General features: G+C 50.9%; 5 protein-coding genes across 5 annotated transcripts; 3 read left to right on the forward strand and 2 right to left on the reverse strand.

Moving 5' to 3' along the window:
* Positions 1-17: 17 nt before the first annotated feature.
* On the reverse strand, positions 18-5,022 carry V8C40DRAFT_251707 (uncharacterized protein). The gene is made up of 3 exons (XM_083217239.1): positions 4,794-5,022; positions 4,625-4,736; positions 18-4,536 (listed from the first exon to the last, which is right to left on the reverse strand). Exons 1-3 carry the CDS (start codon positions 4,880-4,882, stop codon positions 343-345), a joined length of 4,395 nt encoding a protein of 1,464 aa, XP_083070435.1. The 5' UTR covers positions 4,883-5,022; the 3' UTR covers positions 18-342.
* Positions 5,023-7,541: 2,519 nt separating this feature from the next.
* On the forward strand, positions 7,542-8,249 carry V8C40DRAFT_281152 (uncharacterized protein; the record flags this gene model as incomplete). The annotated part of the gene is made up of 1 exon (XM_083221539.1): positions 7,542-8,249. The coding sequence occupies one exon, from the start codon at positions 7,542-7,544 to the stop codon at positions 8,247-8,249; it is 708 nt and encodes a 235-aa protein (XP_083070436.1).
* Positions 8,250-8,667: 418 nt separating this feature from the next.
* Positions 8,668-10,606, reverse strand: V8C40DRAFT_251709 (transcription factor SPN1). Its single transcript, XM_083217240.1, has 3 exons — positions 9,936-10,606; positions 9,398-9,876; positions 8,668-9,336 (listed from the first exon to the last, which is right to left on the reverse strand). Exons 1-3 carry the CDS (start codon positions 10,458-10,460, stop codon positions 9,063-9,065), a joined length of 1,278 nt encoding a protein of 425 aa, XP_083070437.1. The 5' UTR covers positions 10,461-10,606; the 3' UTR covers positions 8,668-9,062.
* Positions 10,607-10,770: 164 nt separating this feature from the next.
* On the forward strand, positions 10,771-12,870 carry V8C40DRAFT_64684 (Di-sulfide bridge nucleocytoplasmic transport domain-containing protein). The gene is made up of 3 exons (XM_083223229.1): positions 10,771-11,074; positions 11,152-12,191; positions 12,254-12,870. Exons 1-3 carry the CDS (start codon positions 10,966-10,968, stop codon positions 12,623-12,625), a joined length of 1,521 nt encoding a protein of 506 aa, XP_083070438.1. The 5' UTR covers positions 10,771-10,965; the 3' UTR covers positions 12,626-12,870.
* Positions 12,871-14,479: 1,609 nt separating this feature from the next.
* V8C40DRAFT_251712 (transcription factor domain-containing protein) lies at positions 14,480-17,744 on the forward strand. Its single transcript, XM_083217241.1, has 5 exons — positions 14,480-15,015; positions 15,176-16,305; positions 16,373-16,491; positions 16,561-16,795; positions 16,874-17,744. The coding sequence occupies exons 1-5, from the start codon at positions 14,755-14,757 to the stop codon at positions 17,559-17,561; spliced, it is 2,433 nt and encodes an 810-aa protein (XP_083070439.1). The 5' UTR covers positions 14,480-14,754; the 3' UTR covers positions 17,562-17,744.
* Positions 17,745-18,304: the final 560 nt, after the last annotated feature.

Consider the following 18,304-nt stretch of genomic DNA (forward strand, 5'->3'; position numbering starts at 1 on the left):
TATAATTCGAATCATGAGTGAATAGTAAATGTCCCTATGAGAGGAAGAATGTCAAACAGCAAACAAGTTCGGCCAAGCAAATGATGGCGCAGACGATAGCAGTAAGACAAGCGAGCAGTTGTTGTTTCAATGATGCATTTAGTGCCCAGTTCTCAATCCCATGTAACCTATATGCTTTTTGCAAATGAACCTTTCCTTGAGGCACAAACTTGCCGGATATATACAAAATTGAGCAAGTCGACGTAAAACCCATCCTTGACGATGCCAAACAGAGATGACTTCCTCAGCATCTGTCTCGTAAATTAAGCATGCAGCAACATTCCCTTCAACTCATTGCATCTATTAAATGCCCTTTAGCTTTCGCCGCTCCTTCTTCGCTTTAACCGTCTCCGCCCAGGCATCCTCAAAGAGCGTCTTCTTCGGCTTGACCTCCCACTCTTGAATGTTGAGCCTCCTGACAACCTGGAACGAACCAGTACCAACACTCATCGTCTGTCCCATGATGATACACTCAGATACACCTTCGATGCGGTCAGTCTTCATGCCAGCTGCGGCCTCAAACAGATGGTCCGGCGTCTTTTCGAACGAGGCCAGCTGGAGAACGCTTTCTCGCATCTTGGAGAGACCGAAACGGGTGATGCCGAGGACTTCTCCCTTGAATGTCATGACATCGGCCAGCAGCTGGATGTGACGCGGGTCAATGTCCATACCAGCCATGACACTGGAAATCTCGTCGACAATGGTGGTTCGAGCAGCCTCAATGCCCAGCACGTCACGAGCTTCCATGACAGAGTTGGAGCGTGACTTGGTGCCAATCACACCTTCCGTGGTCATGCATGCGCGCAATCCGTATCCCTCGACCAGCACGGTGTGTTCGCTCTGCTCAGAGGTCTGGATGATGGCTCTCGTTGCTTCGTTGTAGCCCGAGATGGGAACCTTGGGAAGCATGCGGCGGAGGTGATTGACTCGCAAGAGGAAATCGGGGGCCTCCTCCGTCAAGGTAAGAGAGGCAAGACTGCGCTGTCGCTTCTTGGCTGCATCGGGATCCACCCAGCTGTTGAGGACGTAGATCTTGATATAGTTGGGCCCGACAGAAATGTCCGTTGGCTGGATCTTGAGCTTCTTGAACTTGAGAATGGCTTCTGCAATGTCTATGACACCAATGCCAAGGTGCATGTTTTGCAGAGCCTCCATGTCAATGTACAAAACAATGGTACCTCGGTCGCTGACCCATTCATCTTCAATCGCCTTCAGAACATCAATGACATATGTCTTCTCGATTCGTCCCTTGACAATTTTTGCGGCCTCGATCTGCTTGTCGTTCAACAGGGGGCAGGTAATGACAGGCGTACTGATATTCTTGGACGCGTTGATAATTTCCTTGATTCGGGGAACACCCTGAGTGATACTCATACCGGCGACACCTGCGAAATGGAAAGTCTTGAGCGTCATCTGTGTTCCCGGCTCACCAATCGACTGTGCTCCGACAGCACCCACAGCATGGCCGGGCTCGACGTGGGCTTTGTGATATCTCTCCAGGCACTCCTTGACGAACCTCTGCAGCGTCGTCATGGAGACCTTGGAAACTCGGTCAACGCGAGCCAGCTGAGCTTTGAGGTCTGCCGATGCGTCCGCAACCACCTCGTCTTGGCTCGGGTTGGGATCCAACCCAACAAGTGCGCGGGCTTTGGACATTTTCTGTGCTCGATCAGAGACGTATGAATAGATTGTGTCAATAAAGCCTCGTGCGCTTTCGTGTTCGTCCAGAGCTTCGTCGGTAGGATCGGAATAGTCGAGCAGCGCGTTATCCACCAAGCGGCGTCTCTGGTAACGAAGCTTTTCCTTGTCCAGCATGCTACTGCACACCTCGAGCACTTCGTGAGGAAGCAATGATCTCTCATTGTTGTCCCAGGTGGTGCTCTCTGCGTGAGTCCATGTGCGGTCAAACGCGACAGGCACTGCAGAACCCTCCATGTCGACAGGGTCGAGCTTATCGGCACCGAACTGGAATTGTACAATGGTTCCTGACGACGTCCTGACAGTGTTGTCATATTGCGTCGAAAGATCCTCTAGGGACTTCATCAGACGTCTTGACATGTATCCTGTTTCTGCCGTTTTGACAGCGGTATCAATAAGACCTTCTCGTCCAGAAATGGCGTGGAAAAAGAACTCTGTCGGGAAAAGCCCAGAGTAGAAACTGTTGCGCACGAAACCCTTGGACGCAGGCTGGCGAGCATTCTTATGGAAATGAGGCAAACTACGGTCCTGGAAACCATCAGGAACACGCTGACCACCAATAATCTGCTGTCCGACACAGGCAACCATCTGGGCGACGTTGATGTGCAGACCCTTGGAACCAGAGTTGGCCATGATCAGCGGAGCATTGTTGCGACTCAGTGTATCTACACACTGTTGACCGGCTTGCTGTCGAACCTTACTGAGAATACCAGAGATGGAAATCTCCAACGTCTGCTCCATGTCACATCCGGCAGCCTTCTCGAGCTTGCCCTGCTTGAAGGTCTCGATAAGCGCGTCACTCTTGTCGTAGGCGTCCTGCACAAGCCTGTCTCTGGACTTGGTCAACTGGGTTATGGGGAAGACATCACCAACGCCGAGCGAAAAGCCCTGGTTTCCTAGCTGTCTTGCGCACAGCTTCGTCAACCTGTTCATAGCCATGACGGCATGATCGGGGCCGAAATCTCGGAGGATAATGTAAAACACTGAATTCTTCTTGCCGGAACCAATAATGGACTTGTCCATGCGACCACACATGACTTCAGAGTTTCGGATGACTAGCCAAGCGTCGTTTGGATCCATGTCAGGACATTGCCCAGGCCTAGCTGAGTACTCTCTGCATCTTGCATCCAAGTTGACGAGGACGGGCGACTGCTTGTTCGGACGCATAAGCACGTTGAAGATTTGCTTGCCTGTCCAGAGGGCTTCGGGCTTGATGATTGACGGCGGAGGAAGGTCAATTTGAGTATTACCATCCATCATGTGAGTGCAGATGTAAGAGAAAGCCTTTCTGTTATAAAACCTGTCCTTGCTGCTGAGAAGATAAGACGCGGTAATGAAATCTTGGGTGGCTGCAATAATGGGCTCTCCGTTCTTGGGCGTGGCCAAATTGTTCTTGACACCCATGAGGGTAATTGCTTCAGCACGGGCTTCTTCGGACTGCGGAACGTGAAGGTTCATCTCGTCACCGTCGAAATCGGCGTTGTAAGGTCCGCACACACATTCGTTGAGACGAAAGGTTCTCCATGGTCTAATCTTTGCAAGATGGCTCATGATACTGAGCTTGTGCAGTGACGGCTGTCGGTTAAAGAGAACCACGTCTCCGTCTTCGAGATGACGTTCGACAACATCGCCGATTCGGAGGTCTCGGGCAACAAGGGCCCTATCACCAAATTGCAGATCTTGCTTCCAGTTTCCGTTGTCTTTGATGACATGATTGGCTCCGGGCCAGACCTTTGGCCCATTCAATATACACTGTCGCAGTTTCTCCAAGTTTTGGCTTTGAACTCGTTCGGGGAATGTCAAGTTCTTGGCCACAAGCTGAGGCACCGCCACTTGATTGATGCCCAAGTTGGGATCGGGTGAAATGACGGTTCGGCCGGAAAAGTCGACTCGCTTTCCGGACAGGTTTCCTCTGAATCGTCCCTGCTTGCCCTTGAGACGCTGGCAGAAGCCCCTGATGCTTTTGCCGAAGCCCGGTTGGTTAAGGCCGGGGACATCGCTGTTGACATACATGGCAATCTGCAACTGAAGGTACTCCCACTGCTCCATGATGGTCTGCATTGGCTTTCCTTTGTTCAAGGCTGTCCGTATCAGTCCGCTTATGTAGACAATCTCGGCCAGCTTTGCGGTAAGATCATCTTCCGTACTGGCCCCCTCTTGTGCGACTGATGGTCGGATACATACGGGCGGAGCGGGAACGAACTGCCAGATGAACATCTCGGGGCGACCCTCTGAGGGGTCAAGTCCAAGAAGCTCACAGTCCGTGGGAGTGATCATCTTGAAATGGTTGAGAACCCAAAGAGGGTTCAGATCCTCCATTGCCCTCACCAAATGTTTATCCAAATCGGGGTTCAACTTCTTGGCCTCGTCAAACGAAGCATCAAAAGCAAGCTTGCTTTCCGGAGGCATCTTCTTTTGAGAGGTCGACTTCTTGTACGCGGAGAACTTGTCGTGCGTGAGCTTGAGGACTCCGACTTTTCGGATCTGACCATTGATTTCGCCGCAGTACGGACACTGCCTACATTTCCTGCACTGCTCGTTGATCTTTTTGCAAATCTGAGTTCGGCGGATGTTGTCGAGTCCCGGCCGGCGTAGGTCCTGTAGAAAAGACCGTCGCTCCTCTTCGGTGAGGAGAACCTTGGCACAGGTTTTGCACACATTCTGGAGGATCGTCTGGATAAAGCGAAGGTAGCCAATGTGGAAAGCAGGGAGGGCCAGTCGGACGTGGCCAAAGTGACCGATACAAAACTTGAGGGGTTCCTGACAGGTGCCGCATTTGCCGGACTTGCTCGAGGTTCCCTGGGACAAGAGGGTTAGCAGGGTGCTGTATAAGACACGAAAATTGTAGCGTTTGCATATCAAACAGCTTCTGAAGTTGCAGACTCACCATTCGCAGATCGAGAGCTCCATTGATAAGCGGAGATCGGTTGTTGTCGATATCATAGAGCATGCGCTGGGAGACCTCCAGCACACCTTGGTTGACAATGTCCTGGTTGGATCTAGCCGCTGTTAGAAAGCCGAAGCCCTGAAGAAGCTCCCTGCAGCCAAACACTCACTGGATGCCAAACTTGATCCCCTTGAAGCGCTTGGGCAGGTTGTCCGCAAGCTGCTCCTTGGTGGAGCTCACAAACGCGGCGTGCGCCATGGTATCGCCTCTTTTGGATTGGGATTCGTCTTTGCCGAGGTTGTATTTGCGCTGTCTATCATAAAGACATGATATTCGATTCGTTTTCCGAAGGCCCGGGCGGAGGCGACGCTGCGGCGGTCGGATTGGGATTGATGGGGTTGATAGTAGGAAGACGATAGATTGGAAATAATTTTTGAGGTGTCAGTCATAGTTCGTCCCCCACCAAGCAATCGATAAGCCTGCAGCGTGCAGATACAGCGCCCCACCTCCTGTACTAGGCGTGCTTTAGCGGGCTTTGCAGATTTATAGGCCACAGCGATCGCCTAAACGATGACTGCGTTGGATTGTGGCTATGATGGATGCAGATGATGGAACAGCAATTGCTTCTACCCAGGAGATAATCAGAAAGTTACCATCTACGAACTTCGTGAAGGCATGTATTTACAGTCATTGTCAGGTATCTAGCAGTGAAGTCGGAGCTTCAAGAACCTAGCAATTATGAGTCATCTGGTGTAAACAGCTGGTAAAGCCGCTGACCAATGGACGTTATTCGCCAGGATTGCTGCGAACTCAGCTACGTTGAGATTGGATGCTGTGAGATGCCGTTAGCACCTGATGTTGGAATGTGCACTCGCACTTGCACCGTCAAGCAGGAGGACAGCTCGAAAAGCACCAAGCGCTAGAGACCGCGACATGAATAAGTGGGACACACAAACTCTAAACATGAGCACCCATTGCACAGCTTGACCATCATTACCAACATGAAAGGACTATAGGCGTATATTCTTTTTTGACAGTGATGTGTGTTCAAAATCTCTCCAGTTCCTGATTTTCTGTCTCCCCAACTTGACTCTCTAGAATATTAGGCTGTAAGAAGACTGAGAGACCACATTCTGTGTCGCTTTTCGTGCAAGTTTGAAGAATAGTTATATTAGAGAGCTCTTCTAGTCATCATCGCCTTCCTCTGCTATCAATTTCCCTGTATTGTGACGCCATTGTAGTCTTATGTATGGGAAAGCCAATCAAGGGCCATGAGAAGTCAAACATGAAAACATGGACCAGTTCATTGTTCCTTGACGTGGTAGGTGAACTTTCTTCACCATTCATTGAGTTGAAGTGAGTATGATGAGAACCATCCTATCTCATGATAAATAAATCGACTTATCGTCTATCACGTATTCCGCGCGTCTCCCTTCTCTCTACCCAGCCCTTTGGTGAAGCCATTTTGTGAAGAAGTTTTGGGACTCTCATATGGCGACTCAGAATCTTGTCTCATAATATCCATTATCTTATTGTGAGTCAAGAATATGTGTCACGGCCCCATTCTTAAGGGATATATTGTTCCGAGGACTGAGAGTGGCCTTGGCGATGTCTCAATGTTCGGGTTCTATAGCTTTCATTTCAGCCTCATTCACTTTTCTGCGACCCCCAATAACTATAAGCCTAATTGCCACTATGGCCAGATATAACGTACCTAGGCTGCTATCCAAAACTATGCGACGAATATGCCGGTCTGTGACGTGCATAGTGAGACAGCAGAAGTGCTACCTCACCTAGCTAGTTTGGGGAGTCAATATTCTGTGAGGTAACACATTGACTTTCCAGTTTACGATAAGTCAATCCGCTTCAAAGTGTAGCTATCCTTTCAGACTGATATTACTGTTCTTCTTAGCTGCGTGAATGATGCTGTAAACCGAAGATGATACTGTATCAAGACACCCGTGCGCTACAATCGTCAGAGATACGATTGGTAGGATAATCTTCTTGATAATTCAATATTTGACAAATCTTTTGCTGTAATGTGTAATAGTATATGGCTGCCCAAGTGACGTACTTTATGAGCCGTGTCTCAGCCTTTCCTCAGCCAAAGATAAGACGGATGTCACCACAGGCGGCCCGGAAAATGCCATGCCGGAAAGTAAAAGGTATTTAATGAAGCCGCAATTTATGTGTCCTACAGCAAACTGATAATCTTACAATGTTGTATAATGATTTACTATATTTTGGCATCATGACAAGCTGATGAAATTTGGTTTACCATTGTAAGAGGTGGGATATGATGAGATGGGGGCCAGAGTACATGTAACCCAATGGCATAGCTTAATAGATACATATCGACTATGACCAGAGGCTCCGACAATGTTCAAAGAACTGTCACGGTAATATGAGACCCCTCGCAGAAATGTGATTGGCAATGAGGAATCTGAATCAAATGATAGGTGGTCGTGGCCCTTGTGGATTATCACCCGAGTCATCTCAGCACATCACTTCCCGACGTACATCATGACAAAAATGAAGAGACCCGATTGATGGAACAGAGCCAAGGCTTGCGGTGCAAGGAAGCAGTCACCTTTACAGTTCATGTCAATGTGATTCGGGACCACTGAAGTGAAGTTAGTCGGCAAAGATTTCTCCAGGAAAGGGAGACATGAGATGGCGCACGAACAGAGGGTCTAGCAAAGACGTTCATCATAGAAAAATTATAAAAGTCAACGGAAATCCCCTCATAAACTAGGCGAACGACAACTGTAGCCAAGCTCTTAGCATCGACAGAAACTCATACTTTACAGATCCATAGCCCCAAGAGTTTGTTCCCTGCTTCATCAACCATGTCCACCATCACGAAGACCGAATAGCTAATCTTCCTAATCTTCATCAGAACCACCTTCTCATCGCCATGATCTTCACCAAGAGTCTTCTCTCTTTGGCCGTCGCCGTGCTCCATCTGGCTTCACTCTCTAACGCCGGTATCGCCAACAGAGTTAATTCCGGCGCAGCTGTAGTCACCTATTCGCACGATGGCAGAACTTGCTGCACTGATGGCGAGCGTGGTGCTATCTTCAGCGAAGGAAAATGCGAGTACAACTCTCAGGCTTTGACTCCAAATATTCCTGACGACACCTTTGTGACCAAGTGCTGCTGGAATAACACGGCCAACGATTTTCATGTTCATTTTGCCAATGACCATGAAGTGCGCCAAGTAACACCCATTGAAATCACAGGAAATGCAACTGTGCCAATCGAGGTTTGCAATCTCGGCCTCAAGTGGAATATAACAGAGTACATCCTCACCGACGACTACCTCGACATCAATGTCAATCTCACCATTGATTGCGGGCCGTTCAACTTATCGGATAGGGAATGGATTCGCATTCACTTTGACAGCTCTTATAGGGATTCCGGCGAGTTTGCATATCAAATCAGTGCGGTCGGCCCAACCATCTATGCAACAATTACTTCCAAGATTCACCGCAGCGATTTCTCAGTCGACTTTCATGGGCAGCTCACTGGAACGGGAATCCTCAGCCAGCTAGACCAGTCATTTGATAAGAATCTTAGGGCTGGTGAGGTGGCAGCCATCCTCTCCAAGGCAGATATTTGTTAGTGATAGATATGGATGGGGGTTCAACATGGCAAACGGTATTACAGGTGTCTCTTCAACTCTGCCTCTCAAATCATGTACTATCTGGTTTGAGATTGATGCTTAAGCAAAATTATATGGATCTCCTCATAATGCAATTGACCCACGGCAGATCATTCTGGACACTTTGTTAAGATGTAGTTGGAGTGAGATTAACTAGAACAGCATACTGAAAATCGAGAATTCTGATATGTAGCAATTCAAGCTGGGCTATAGAACATGCCAGACATGATGATATTGATGCAATTAACCAACGAGAATATGTATGCCTTTACGTACTCTGCTATATCGATGCTGTGAAAGAAAGAGGTGGGGATAATGCCTATAATTCCTTGTTATATTACTTTTTAGCGTAATAATAGGCACGCTTCAATGGAGGAAATTGAGGAAAAAACTGCGTTTGATAAACTCCTATTGGTTTTGTAAATTAATCTGCATATACAAAAGGGCGCTGTAAGTTGACTCGAGAACGAAGAAAGCTGCTGTTTGCTTGTTTGGCACCACTGATAAACATGTCAAATATCATTTGGTATTAGATTTTTCGAATCATCGTAAAAGCATTCTTGCACGTAGTATTTATTGTTCCCCTGGCTCCCAAAACGCCGGATGCCCCTCCCAGACGAGTCTTTGACGATATGCCCCGAATTAAAAAGCATAAAAAGGAATATCCCCTTGATACAACGGTATACAACCTGGCTTTGTTGGTTGATGGCGTCAATACCATCATGCCTGGCATGTTATACAGGTAGAAAAGGCACACAATGGTTAGAACGCCCTCTAGGCAGCCCTCTTCTTGCTCTTTTGCGTCATCTTTCTGAAAGCCTCCATACCTCCAGCACCAAGGGGCCGATGATCGGTGTTCCTAGTTCCATCAAAGGTGCTCTTGGGGGCAATAGTGTAGCTAGCAGGGAGATTAACCATGCGAGCCCGATTGCCACCGCCCACAGGAGCAAGCATCCGCTCACGCTCGGCATCACGAGCAGACTGGGCAGGTCGCTGGGACAGGGTAAACTGAGAGCCTTGCTTGCGGCGTTGAGCCAACTTAGCAGCCCTGTAACATGGTGTTAGCGAATGCGTGATGGACATGGAAAGACAACAGAGAATATACGTACTCGTAATCAAACTCGCGAGTCTCAATGTGGCGCTTCTTGTAGTCGTCGGTTCGCTTGAGAATCGGACGACTCCATTCTCCCAGTAGCCTCTCGGCCATTCGCTTGATGCTGGGCTCTGGCTTCTTGCTCCTTGTATAGAACAAGACGACCTTGCCGATTCCACTGCTCAAAAGAGCCTCCTTTTCTATGTTGAGACGCGTCAGAGCCGTGAAGATATCCCGCTGAATGTTGTAGGCGGGCAGCGAGCCGTCGTTGAGCGGTTCCAGGAAGAACTTGACATGCTGCAGGAAGTTTGTGTCTGGGTCGAGCACGGCATGTTGCACGTTGTTGCGATTCAACAGGCCAGCGACTTCGGGGAGTAGCTTGAGCTTGTGGAGGGCAGGCTGTCCAGCTTCACGCGCTTGGTTATCCGCCTGACAGGCACGCTCCATCTGGACCTTGAGCGCAGCCAGTTGTTCGTCAATCTCATCTTCGAGGTCCTAGTCATCGGCGGTCAACTTCTAGATCCCTACGAGAATCCTCATGGAAGAGAACTTACAATCTCGTCCTTTCTTCGGCGCTTCGGGGCAGCTCCACGGCTCTTCATGGCCGCATCCAGAGCCCTGTCGATTTCGCGATTCTGTCGCTGTTCCGGCGTGAGGTTTTCATCGTTCTCCTCGGGCTGGGGGGACGTGGGCTTGACTCTTGGGCGCCTCTCGGTTTCGGCTCGCTTCCTTCGCGGCTTCTTCTCTGCTTCGCCACTGGAGCCATCGTTCATGGACGCATCGTCATCTCGTTCCCTGCGCTTCTCACGGCGAGTCTCTCTCGGCTTCTTGGAGGTCTTTTCGCCTTCGGCACGCTTGCGTTTGGTGGCCTTGAGAGTACGGGCTATGTCCTCGTCAATCTCCACCGGCCGATCCTCAATGTTTGCCGTCTCGGGATCGTAATCTTCGAACTGGTTCTCGTCGATTTCCGACAGCAGATCCGAGTCGCGGTCAGAGTCGGCGTCGGCAACCTCATCCTGGAATCCCTGCTCCTGGCCATCGTCGACTGGCTCGTTGGCCGGCGAATCGAGATCAGACATTGTTCGAAGCTCAGCCCGTGCTGATCGGGACGGCAGGTGAGAGAAGACTGAGGTAAATAAAACGTCTAATCTCGCGGGAATGGATCCAAGATTCGAATGGAATTCTCGTTGCCAGCAATGAGTTGAACCTGAGCAGAAAGTGAGACAATCTTGAGCTGGGAAAAAACGTTCATTCCATCTGGTTGCCTTTGAGATGCAGCGCGTTGATGACATAAGCATTCTTGGGGCGGCACTAATGCGATGCAGCCTCAGGCACCAAGCTAGTTTTTTGTTTACTCTGGCCCGGGCTAATTGGTTGCCACTGACGATTGGCACATGTCCGGCATTCAAGGTCGCTAATAAACAACCCATGCAAATCGACGCTTACATATTGAGTGCAGCATATCCCGGAACCTTCATCATGCATTGTACAAGCTGTTACTTTTGCACCTCGCTCGTTTAGAATCGCATCACATCGCTTTACATCGCATCGCAGCGCATCACCACCATTTTTTTCAGCGTCGCGATGGAGCGTCGAACTTTTGAAGCTCCCATGGAGTGGGAGTACCAGAACTCTGGGCCTGTCGATCTCACCAGTCCGTTTGCCCAGGTGGCCAGGAAGAGATCAGATAATTGTAAGTGCTCGCGCCAGGAGACTCTGGATCTGCGAATGGGTTGAATCTACAATAGCTGACCGTGATGTGAAATGCAGTGTTTGGTGGCTCGACTCTCAAGCCATCCACAACGCCCCCGACAACTTCGTATTCCGTCTTTGGAACACCTTCATCAAAACCGCCCACGCGATCATTCTTCACTCCCCAGCTCGCCCCCCAGGTTGTGGCACCGCCATTTCGCAACCCTGCATTCACAACACCAAGGAAACTGGAACAGTCTGATACCTCCTTCACCGACGCCGAGACCTCGTTCACGGATGCCTCCTTCGTCTCGTGCGCCGACGACAGCCCAGCGCAAACCGACGTTTCCATCTTACCCAACGACACCCCCGAGTCGGATCGCATGAGCGACGCAACGATCAGCAACACGACTCCGACCAAGATTGACAAGAACACTCGCTATAACAGGAGCTCCCCTCGAAGGCTTGCGGCAGGCAAAGGCGAGATTCGACCTCTCAGCAGGGATAAGGAGCTGCAGGTGCTTAGGAAGCGGAAGCGGCACAATCTAGATAAGGACGTTAGCAGCGTGATCAGGCATTTACCCCCAGGTTGGGAGGGCGATGTGTCAGATTCGGAGACTAGCATGGCAGACTATCGAGTCACATCACCGAGCAAAGTGTTATCACGGCCCGGATCCTCATCGCAGCAGACGCACCAGATAGCCCCGAATCTTCCGCCTAGTGAGGGCTGGTTTTTGTCCGCCCTGGGCACAATGGATCGATACCCAGGCGCTCCCGACCAGATATACAGGTGGCTACAGCTCGGCCTCAATTGCTTCATTATGGGCGTCATCATGTACTTTGGATGGAGCGTTGTGGACGCAGTGCGATCAGATGTTCGAAATGCCAACGAAATGGCCCGGATGGAGATTATGGCTCGCATCACAGAATGCCAAAACCACTACACCAGCAACCAGTGCGCCAAGAGGAGGGACCTGCCAGCGCTGCGCGTCCTGTGTGACGACTGGTATGACTGCATGTCTCAAGACTCCGACGCCATTATGCGCGTCAGAGTCACGATCAAGCAAATTGCAGAGGTTATCAACGAATTTGCTGACGCAATGAATCTCAAGGCATGGGTAAGTATAGGGCAACCCAACTCAATGCATCCCAGCCCAGTCGCTAACACGTATTTCTCCAGATCATGTTTGCCACAATTGCCGTCTTCGTCATCTTTTCCAACGTCATGCTGGGATGGGGACGTTCCAAGGCACAAGTGGCACCAGCGCATCCGCCAGCCTTCTCTCATGTTCCCATTATGGGCCCAGACACGACGCCAGCACACTTTAGAACGCGGTTCGAGACCCCCAGATCACAGCGGTATGCCTTTATCGAGGATGATAGGATCGATAGTGACATGTCACTTGGGAAAATGAGCCTGGGCTCAGGCTTCTCATACGGCACCGTAGGACGACGCAGCCCAGGCAAGGGAGAGCGTACAGCAAGTCCCAGCAAGTATCACCGAAGTCCTGACAGGGGTGTTGATAGATTAGGGGGCTCTCTGCGCTGGTAGTAGTGAGATTGGGACGGCAAACGACGGACTTTGCTTTGCTTTGCAATTTGAAGGTGTACACTAAGGAAAAGGGCTTGCATATTTTTACATGTGTGGCGTTGGCGGCAAGGCTTTGGCAAGGATAGGGTCTGAGTAGGCAACTGGGATTAGGATCGGGCATCAAGTTTTATGGCAAAAGGCAGGCTAAGCAAAAAAGTGTTATTCAGTATTTATGAAAACCGGAATTCAGAGCAACTCGCGTCTAGTATCTGGTGTTTTGTGACATGATTTGGTGCCGCTTCAAAGTAATACTACCGTATCTGGGTATCACAAGGCTGCGTATTAATGATATTCAAGGACTGGGCTAACATATCCAAAGCGAAGATGGAGTGAATTGGAAGTGACCATGGATTGAATGGCGCTTGATCGATTACCAAGAAAGTTAGAGTGCCTGTTACTAAGTTTAGCAGATAACAAGATCGGAATTGATGTGTCAATGGCTTTTGACTACATGTGCCTATCAAAGTGGACTGATATTCCAAAGTCCAAGGTTCAAGGTTCAATGTCCATGTGTTGAATGCTGTACCTGTACAAGCTGTTCATCTTGGATCATTCAATGCCCCAGGTCCCCTAAGGAACACCGCCGCTACCCGACAGTACGGGAGGCGCTACAGCTGCTGTACGCTTGTGCGACGCTGAGCTAGGTGTAACCACAGGTACCATTTAGTAGCGCTCAAGTCTCGAATGACCTCATGGCGCATCATTCCCCGCGAGCAGCAACAAGAAAGTCCTGATTGAGAGCCCTTGAGGTACACGCCAGCCTCAATAATATCAGTGCCAAGGAAAAGGCTGCATTGCAAAAGGGACAGCGAATGAGAAGTGCAGAATTCACACGACACGTCAATGAGAGAACAACGCTTGTGTTCTCGCCTTGCATTCGTAGGACTTGCTTTTTGAATCCCTTGAATTTATTTGGCCCTGCAATAACACCCTGCCCCGGTTGAGCTGAACTTGGAGTTGATACATCACCTGTAGCATTGACGTTACACCTCCACTGGCTTCCGTACAGGTACCGGCTCCCCCACTCGGGATTGGGGGCGGCTGCAGCTGCTGCTATTCTGGAGGTGCCTGTGGGGACTCGGAATCGCTGAAAAGGCCTATCAACGGATTGCAGGGCCCTGCTGGACGACCATCAGTTCGCCTACCGACCGTCGTATGCATGTATGGATGAGTTGAGCCTGCAACTGCAAATTCCAGAGTCGCAAGGCCACCAATGGCAGAGATACAAGTAACTCGCCGAGATTAAAGGCAAGGTAGCCAAGCGCTCCAACTGTAGGTTTTGCTTTTTGGGCGTGCAGAGTTGCAGCGCCTCGTTTTACTTCCCTGCTGCTGTCGTCATGTTTCTGCTGATTTTTGCCAGCTGATGGCACGATCAACATGGATTGCCCAAGTTGATGCGTTCAGCCACTATTCAGGGTTATCTTTGGGGTCTGGTCACTGCGAGGCTCGATCGAGCTGGCTTAAATTTCGAGGTTCGATATCAGTGACTGGATACAGTAGTAGAGCGCCAGCGGCCAAAGTGCCGAAGGGTGTTGGCGCTATCGCCTCGCGGCTAGGTACCTACTAAGGTCGCACAGCACATGGAGCGCACTGGAAGCTTCGCTGCCCCCCCGTGGGCTTTAGCGGCTTCCGGGCCCGCGCAGTGGTGAATCGGCCCCGAGCTTTAGTGGTCGAATAGCGGCCAGTCCACAGATTTAGCGGCTGAATGAAATGCGCACTGACGTGCTGGAGCCACTGCAGCTCGTCCCGCCCCGCTATTCTGGCCAAGCTCGCCTCCATCCATCGCGACGCTTCCTCTCCCTTGCATAGAACTTCATCCTCCTCACCCTCACCCGTTTTCGTGCTTTTTATACCGGCTCTGATGCCTCCTCGACACTGAGCTGGTTCCCGCAAGACCACCTGCCCCATCCTCAGAGTTCCCGTCCTGCCTCCCCCCCGAACTCGAAGGCCCTCGGATAGCTTTCCCCCCGCAGCATGTCTATCCCACCACGAGGCTGCAGCTACCGCATTTCGAGCCTTGCAACCGCCCTGGTTCCCCATCGCTGAAGCAGTTCAGTTGAGCCCTCTACACTCAGCATTGCCCTGCCGCCATGCCGAAGAAGGGCTCGACACCCCCGAAGCGCCCTCTGGCGGCTGACAAGGGGAAGGGGAAGGCCAAGGCCGTTGCGGACGACGACCATGGCAGCACCAGCGCCAGCGCCGGCAACAGGAGCGACACGACGCCGCAGTCACAGACGACTCAGGCTGGGCCGTCGACGTCCAACACGCTGCTTCAGCTGTCGAAGCGCAGACGTGGGCTGGGGGTTGTGACGCCCAATGCCTGCACGGAATGCCGCAAGAAGCGAGCAAAGGTAAGATAAGAGAGAAAGAGAGGGCTTCCGAGCTAAAGACAGCACACACGCCATGTCAGCGTGAACTTGGTCGCGTGTGCTCCTTGCTGCTCGCCCACTCAATGCCCTTTTCCACTGAAAGGGCCGTATCGAAATGCTAACGCGGCTTTGCATCTTGTAGTGCGACGGCCAGCAGCCTTGCGCGCGCTGCAAAACCACAAAGGACGCTGACTGCGTCTACGAAGTTCCCGTTCGCCAATCCAAAGAAACCCTGCGTACGGAAATCGAGTCCCTGCGCTTGCGCCAGCGCTCCTCCGACCAAGTCTTTGGCGCCTTGATACAGCCGCATCTGTGGGAAGAGGTTCTGGCGCGCCTTCGCGGAGGCCAGTCCGTCGACAGCATCTCCGAGTGGCTTGGGAGCGTCAATGTCACCGAGGCCCCCCCGAGCTCGATCTATGCGCAGCATGCTGATCCCACCATGATGGACCACAACTTGGCCATGGCAGCCTATGGTGCTTCGGGAGCTCCCATTCCGACCATGTCTCTCACAATGGATCCCGGGTCGATTCCCATGGAGATGGGGGGTCCGGGCAGCCCTTGGCACTTTTCGTCGCAAAGCCAGGGCGGCTCGACCCGGAGCGGCTCTCACCCGGACCTGATGAACTGGACCTCCGAGATGAGTGTTGCACCACAGTCGCGGGTTGGCTCTTGGGCAGAGAGCATGCACACCGACCACCTCACCGACGGCATGCACCGATACCGGGGGATCGAGCAAGTTCTGGCGCCGCTGAACGAGCCTGAAATCAAGCAGCCGGCTGGGACCTGGACCAGCATCACCAACGACTTTAACTTGGTCCAGCACCTATTGGCCCTGTACTTTTGCTGGGAGTATCCCACCTTTGCTTCGCTCAGCAAGGAGCACTTTCTCCGCGATTTTCAGGATGGAAGACATCGGTACTGCTCCCCAATACTCGTCAATGCGCTGCTTGCCCTTGGCTGTCGATTCTCTACCCAGCCTATGACCAGAGCCAACCCCAACGACCCCTACTCTTCCGGCGATCACTTCTTCAAGGAGAGCCAACGGCTCTTCAACGAGGAGACGGACCATCACTCGTTGACGACCATCCAGGCTCTGGGCATCATGTCGATCCGCGAGGCCAGTTGCGGCCGCGACTCGGAGAGCTGGTATTACGCTGGCCAGAGCATAAGACTTGCTGTGGAGATGGGCCTGCATCGTATCCATGACGAGGACGACGAAGATGAGCTGGCTGTCCAGTCGGCAACTTTTTGGGGAGCTTTTGCCTTGGATCAGTGAGTTTTGAATCTGGCCATTACCTCTTCATTTTAAACAGATCTAACCTGAATCCCCTCCCTCCAGTGCATGGTCTCTAGCCACGGGCTCGCTACCGCAGTGCTCGTGCTTTCCTCACCTGCCACCCAAACCGGCCATCATCGGCGACATAGAAGCCTCGCTCTGGGTACCGTATACCGACGACGGTGAGGATCGCACGACTACCTTTGGAGTGAATACTAAGGGCCTACATGCTGACGATGATGTATCCGAAGGCGAGCCGTTGCAACGGTCTTGCGAACAGCCATCCAATGTACGTTCAGTTTACAAGTGTTTTTGCGAGCTCAGTGAGCTTGTCCACCAGTCTCTTTATGTTCTCCATTCTCCCGGGAGGCCGCTTACCGCGCGGGATCTCCTGAATATTTACACCCAGTACCTAAACTGGTACGACCGCATCCCCGAGGTTTTGAGGTTGGGACACAACTTTACTCCGGCTGTCTTGTTTGCTCAGTAAGCAGAATCCTCTCCCTCCTACCCTGGCCTTTCGTGGCTACTTGATGCTGATGTTTGTTACTTGTGGGAAAACAGCATGTACTATCACTTCGCCATCCTCCTCCTCTTCAGGCCCCTGATCAAGCTCCGTATCATCGGGTCCAAGGTATCGCCGCGAGACGTTTGCTCGCAAGCTGCCGATGCGATCCAGGGCTTATTAACGTCCTATGCCCAGCTCTATACGCTTCGTAGGACGCCGTCATTTGTACCATATTTCGTCCTGACGTCGGCCATTATGCATCTGGCGATAGGTGCTAGCATGGTCAAGAGCGACGGCTCTGAAACCAGCGAAGAGAAGATGAAGAAGGCAGCCAAAATAGACCCGCGTGTGTCCGAGGCCCTCAGCCGGGGCATTGCGGATTTGACGGAGATGGCGCCGTGCCACCACTTTGCCGAGCAAGCGTTGAACATCTTGCGATACCTGGCCAAGAAGTGGAACATTGAGGTCAATGTCGACGGCGACAAGGTGCCGCCGGAGGACCCCGACAACCTGGTGAGGCCGTACTCGAGCAGCCTCAACTTCTTTGCGCCAAACGTTCAGGAGAGCGATTTCATGTGCGGCTGGGGGCCCAGCGCCGAGATGGTGGAAACGCTGCAGGCGCCCAATATCAAGAAGACGGCCGAGACGGCGGAAAACCCGCTCTTCTGGCCGTTTCCCATGCAGGGGAGACCGCTGCTGCCTATTGGCCCGGAACTGGAGCAGGCTGGCTTCATCAAGATTTGATGCTGCTGTTCTTTTTTCCTCTTTTCTATTGTAGTAATACTTCGGGGTTGCGTACATATAAACGAAGCGGTGCGCCTCACGGACGCGGACTGGGTTTGGATACCATTGGGAACTTGCTTTATCATGGTGTGGAGGGATTTTGGTATATAGTAAAAGGAATAAACCAATTTGTTACTTGCTTCCGACTTTTTTATATAACAAGCCGTCCCTTTATATAATGTGATGTTGGTCTTTTCATGAAGTGCTGGAGGATTCATTCTCGGATTATAGTGGATAGCTAACTCTAAATTCGAATATTCAACCATCCACACACAATATATCTATGATTAACCTTCCAATATCATACTCGTGTATTTTATGGAAGACAGTCTCTCTCATACATAATTCAGTTTCCATATATCACCTTTTGAAATGATATGATGTTGGTCTTTTGATGAAGTGCTAGAGGATTCCTTTTCAGATCACGGTGCTTGGATTCGAATACTCAACTGTTCAAATGCAATGCATTCATACAGTAATTAACCTTCAAATATCATAGTTGTAGATTTTATAGAAGACAATCTATCTTATCTATAATTTAGTTTCCATATACCATCTTTTTTTTTTTTTATGATTTGATGCTGGTCTTTTGATGAAGTGCTCGAGGATTGTCATTCCACTTCGAATTATTGTAGGTGGGTAATAGATTTCTCTGTCTGAATTAGAATATTCTACCATCCAAACACAGTGCAACCCTTTAGTAA

This window comes from Trichoderma camerunense (assembly GCF_050948025.1).
Source record: "Trichoderma camerunense strain CBS 138272 chromosome Unknown V8C40scaffold_15, whole genome shotgun sequence".
NCBI lineage: Eukaryota > Fungi > Ascomycota > Sordariomycetes > Hypocreales > Hypocreaceae > Trichoderma > Trichoderma camerunense.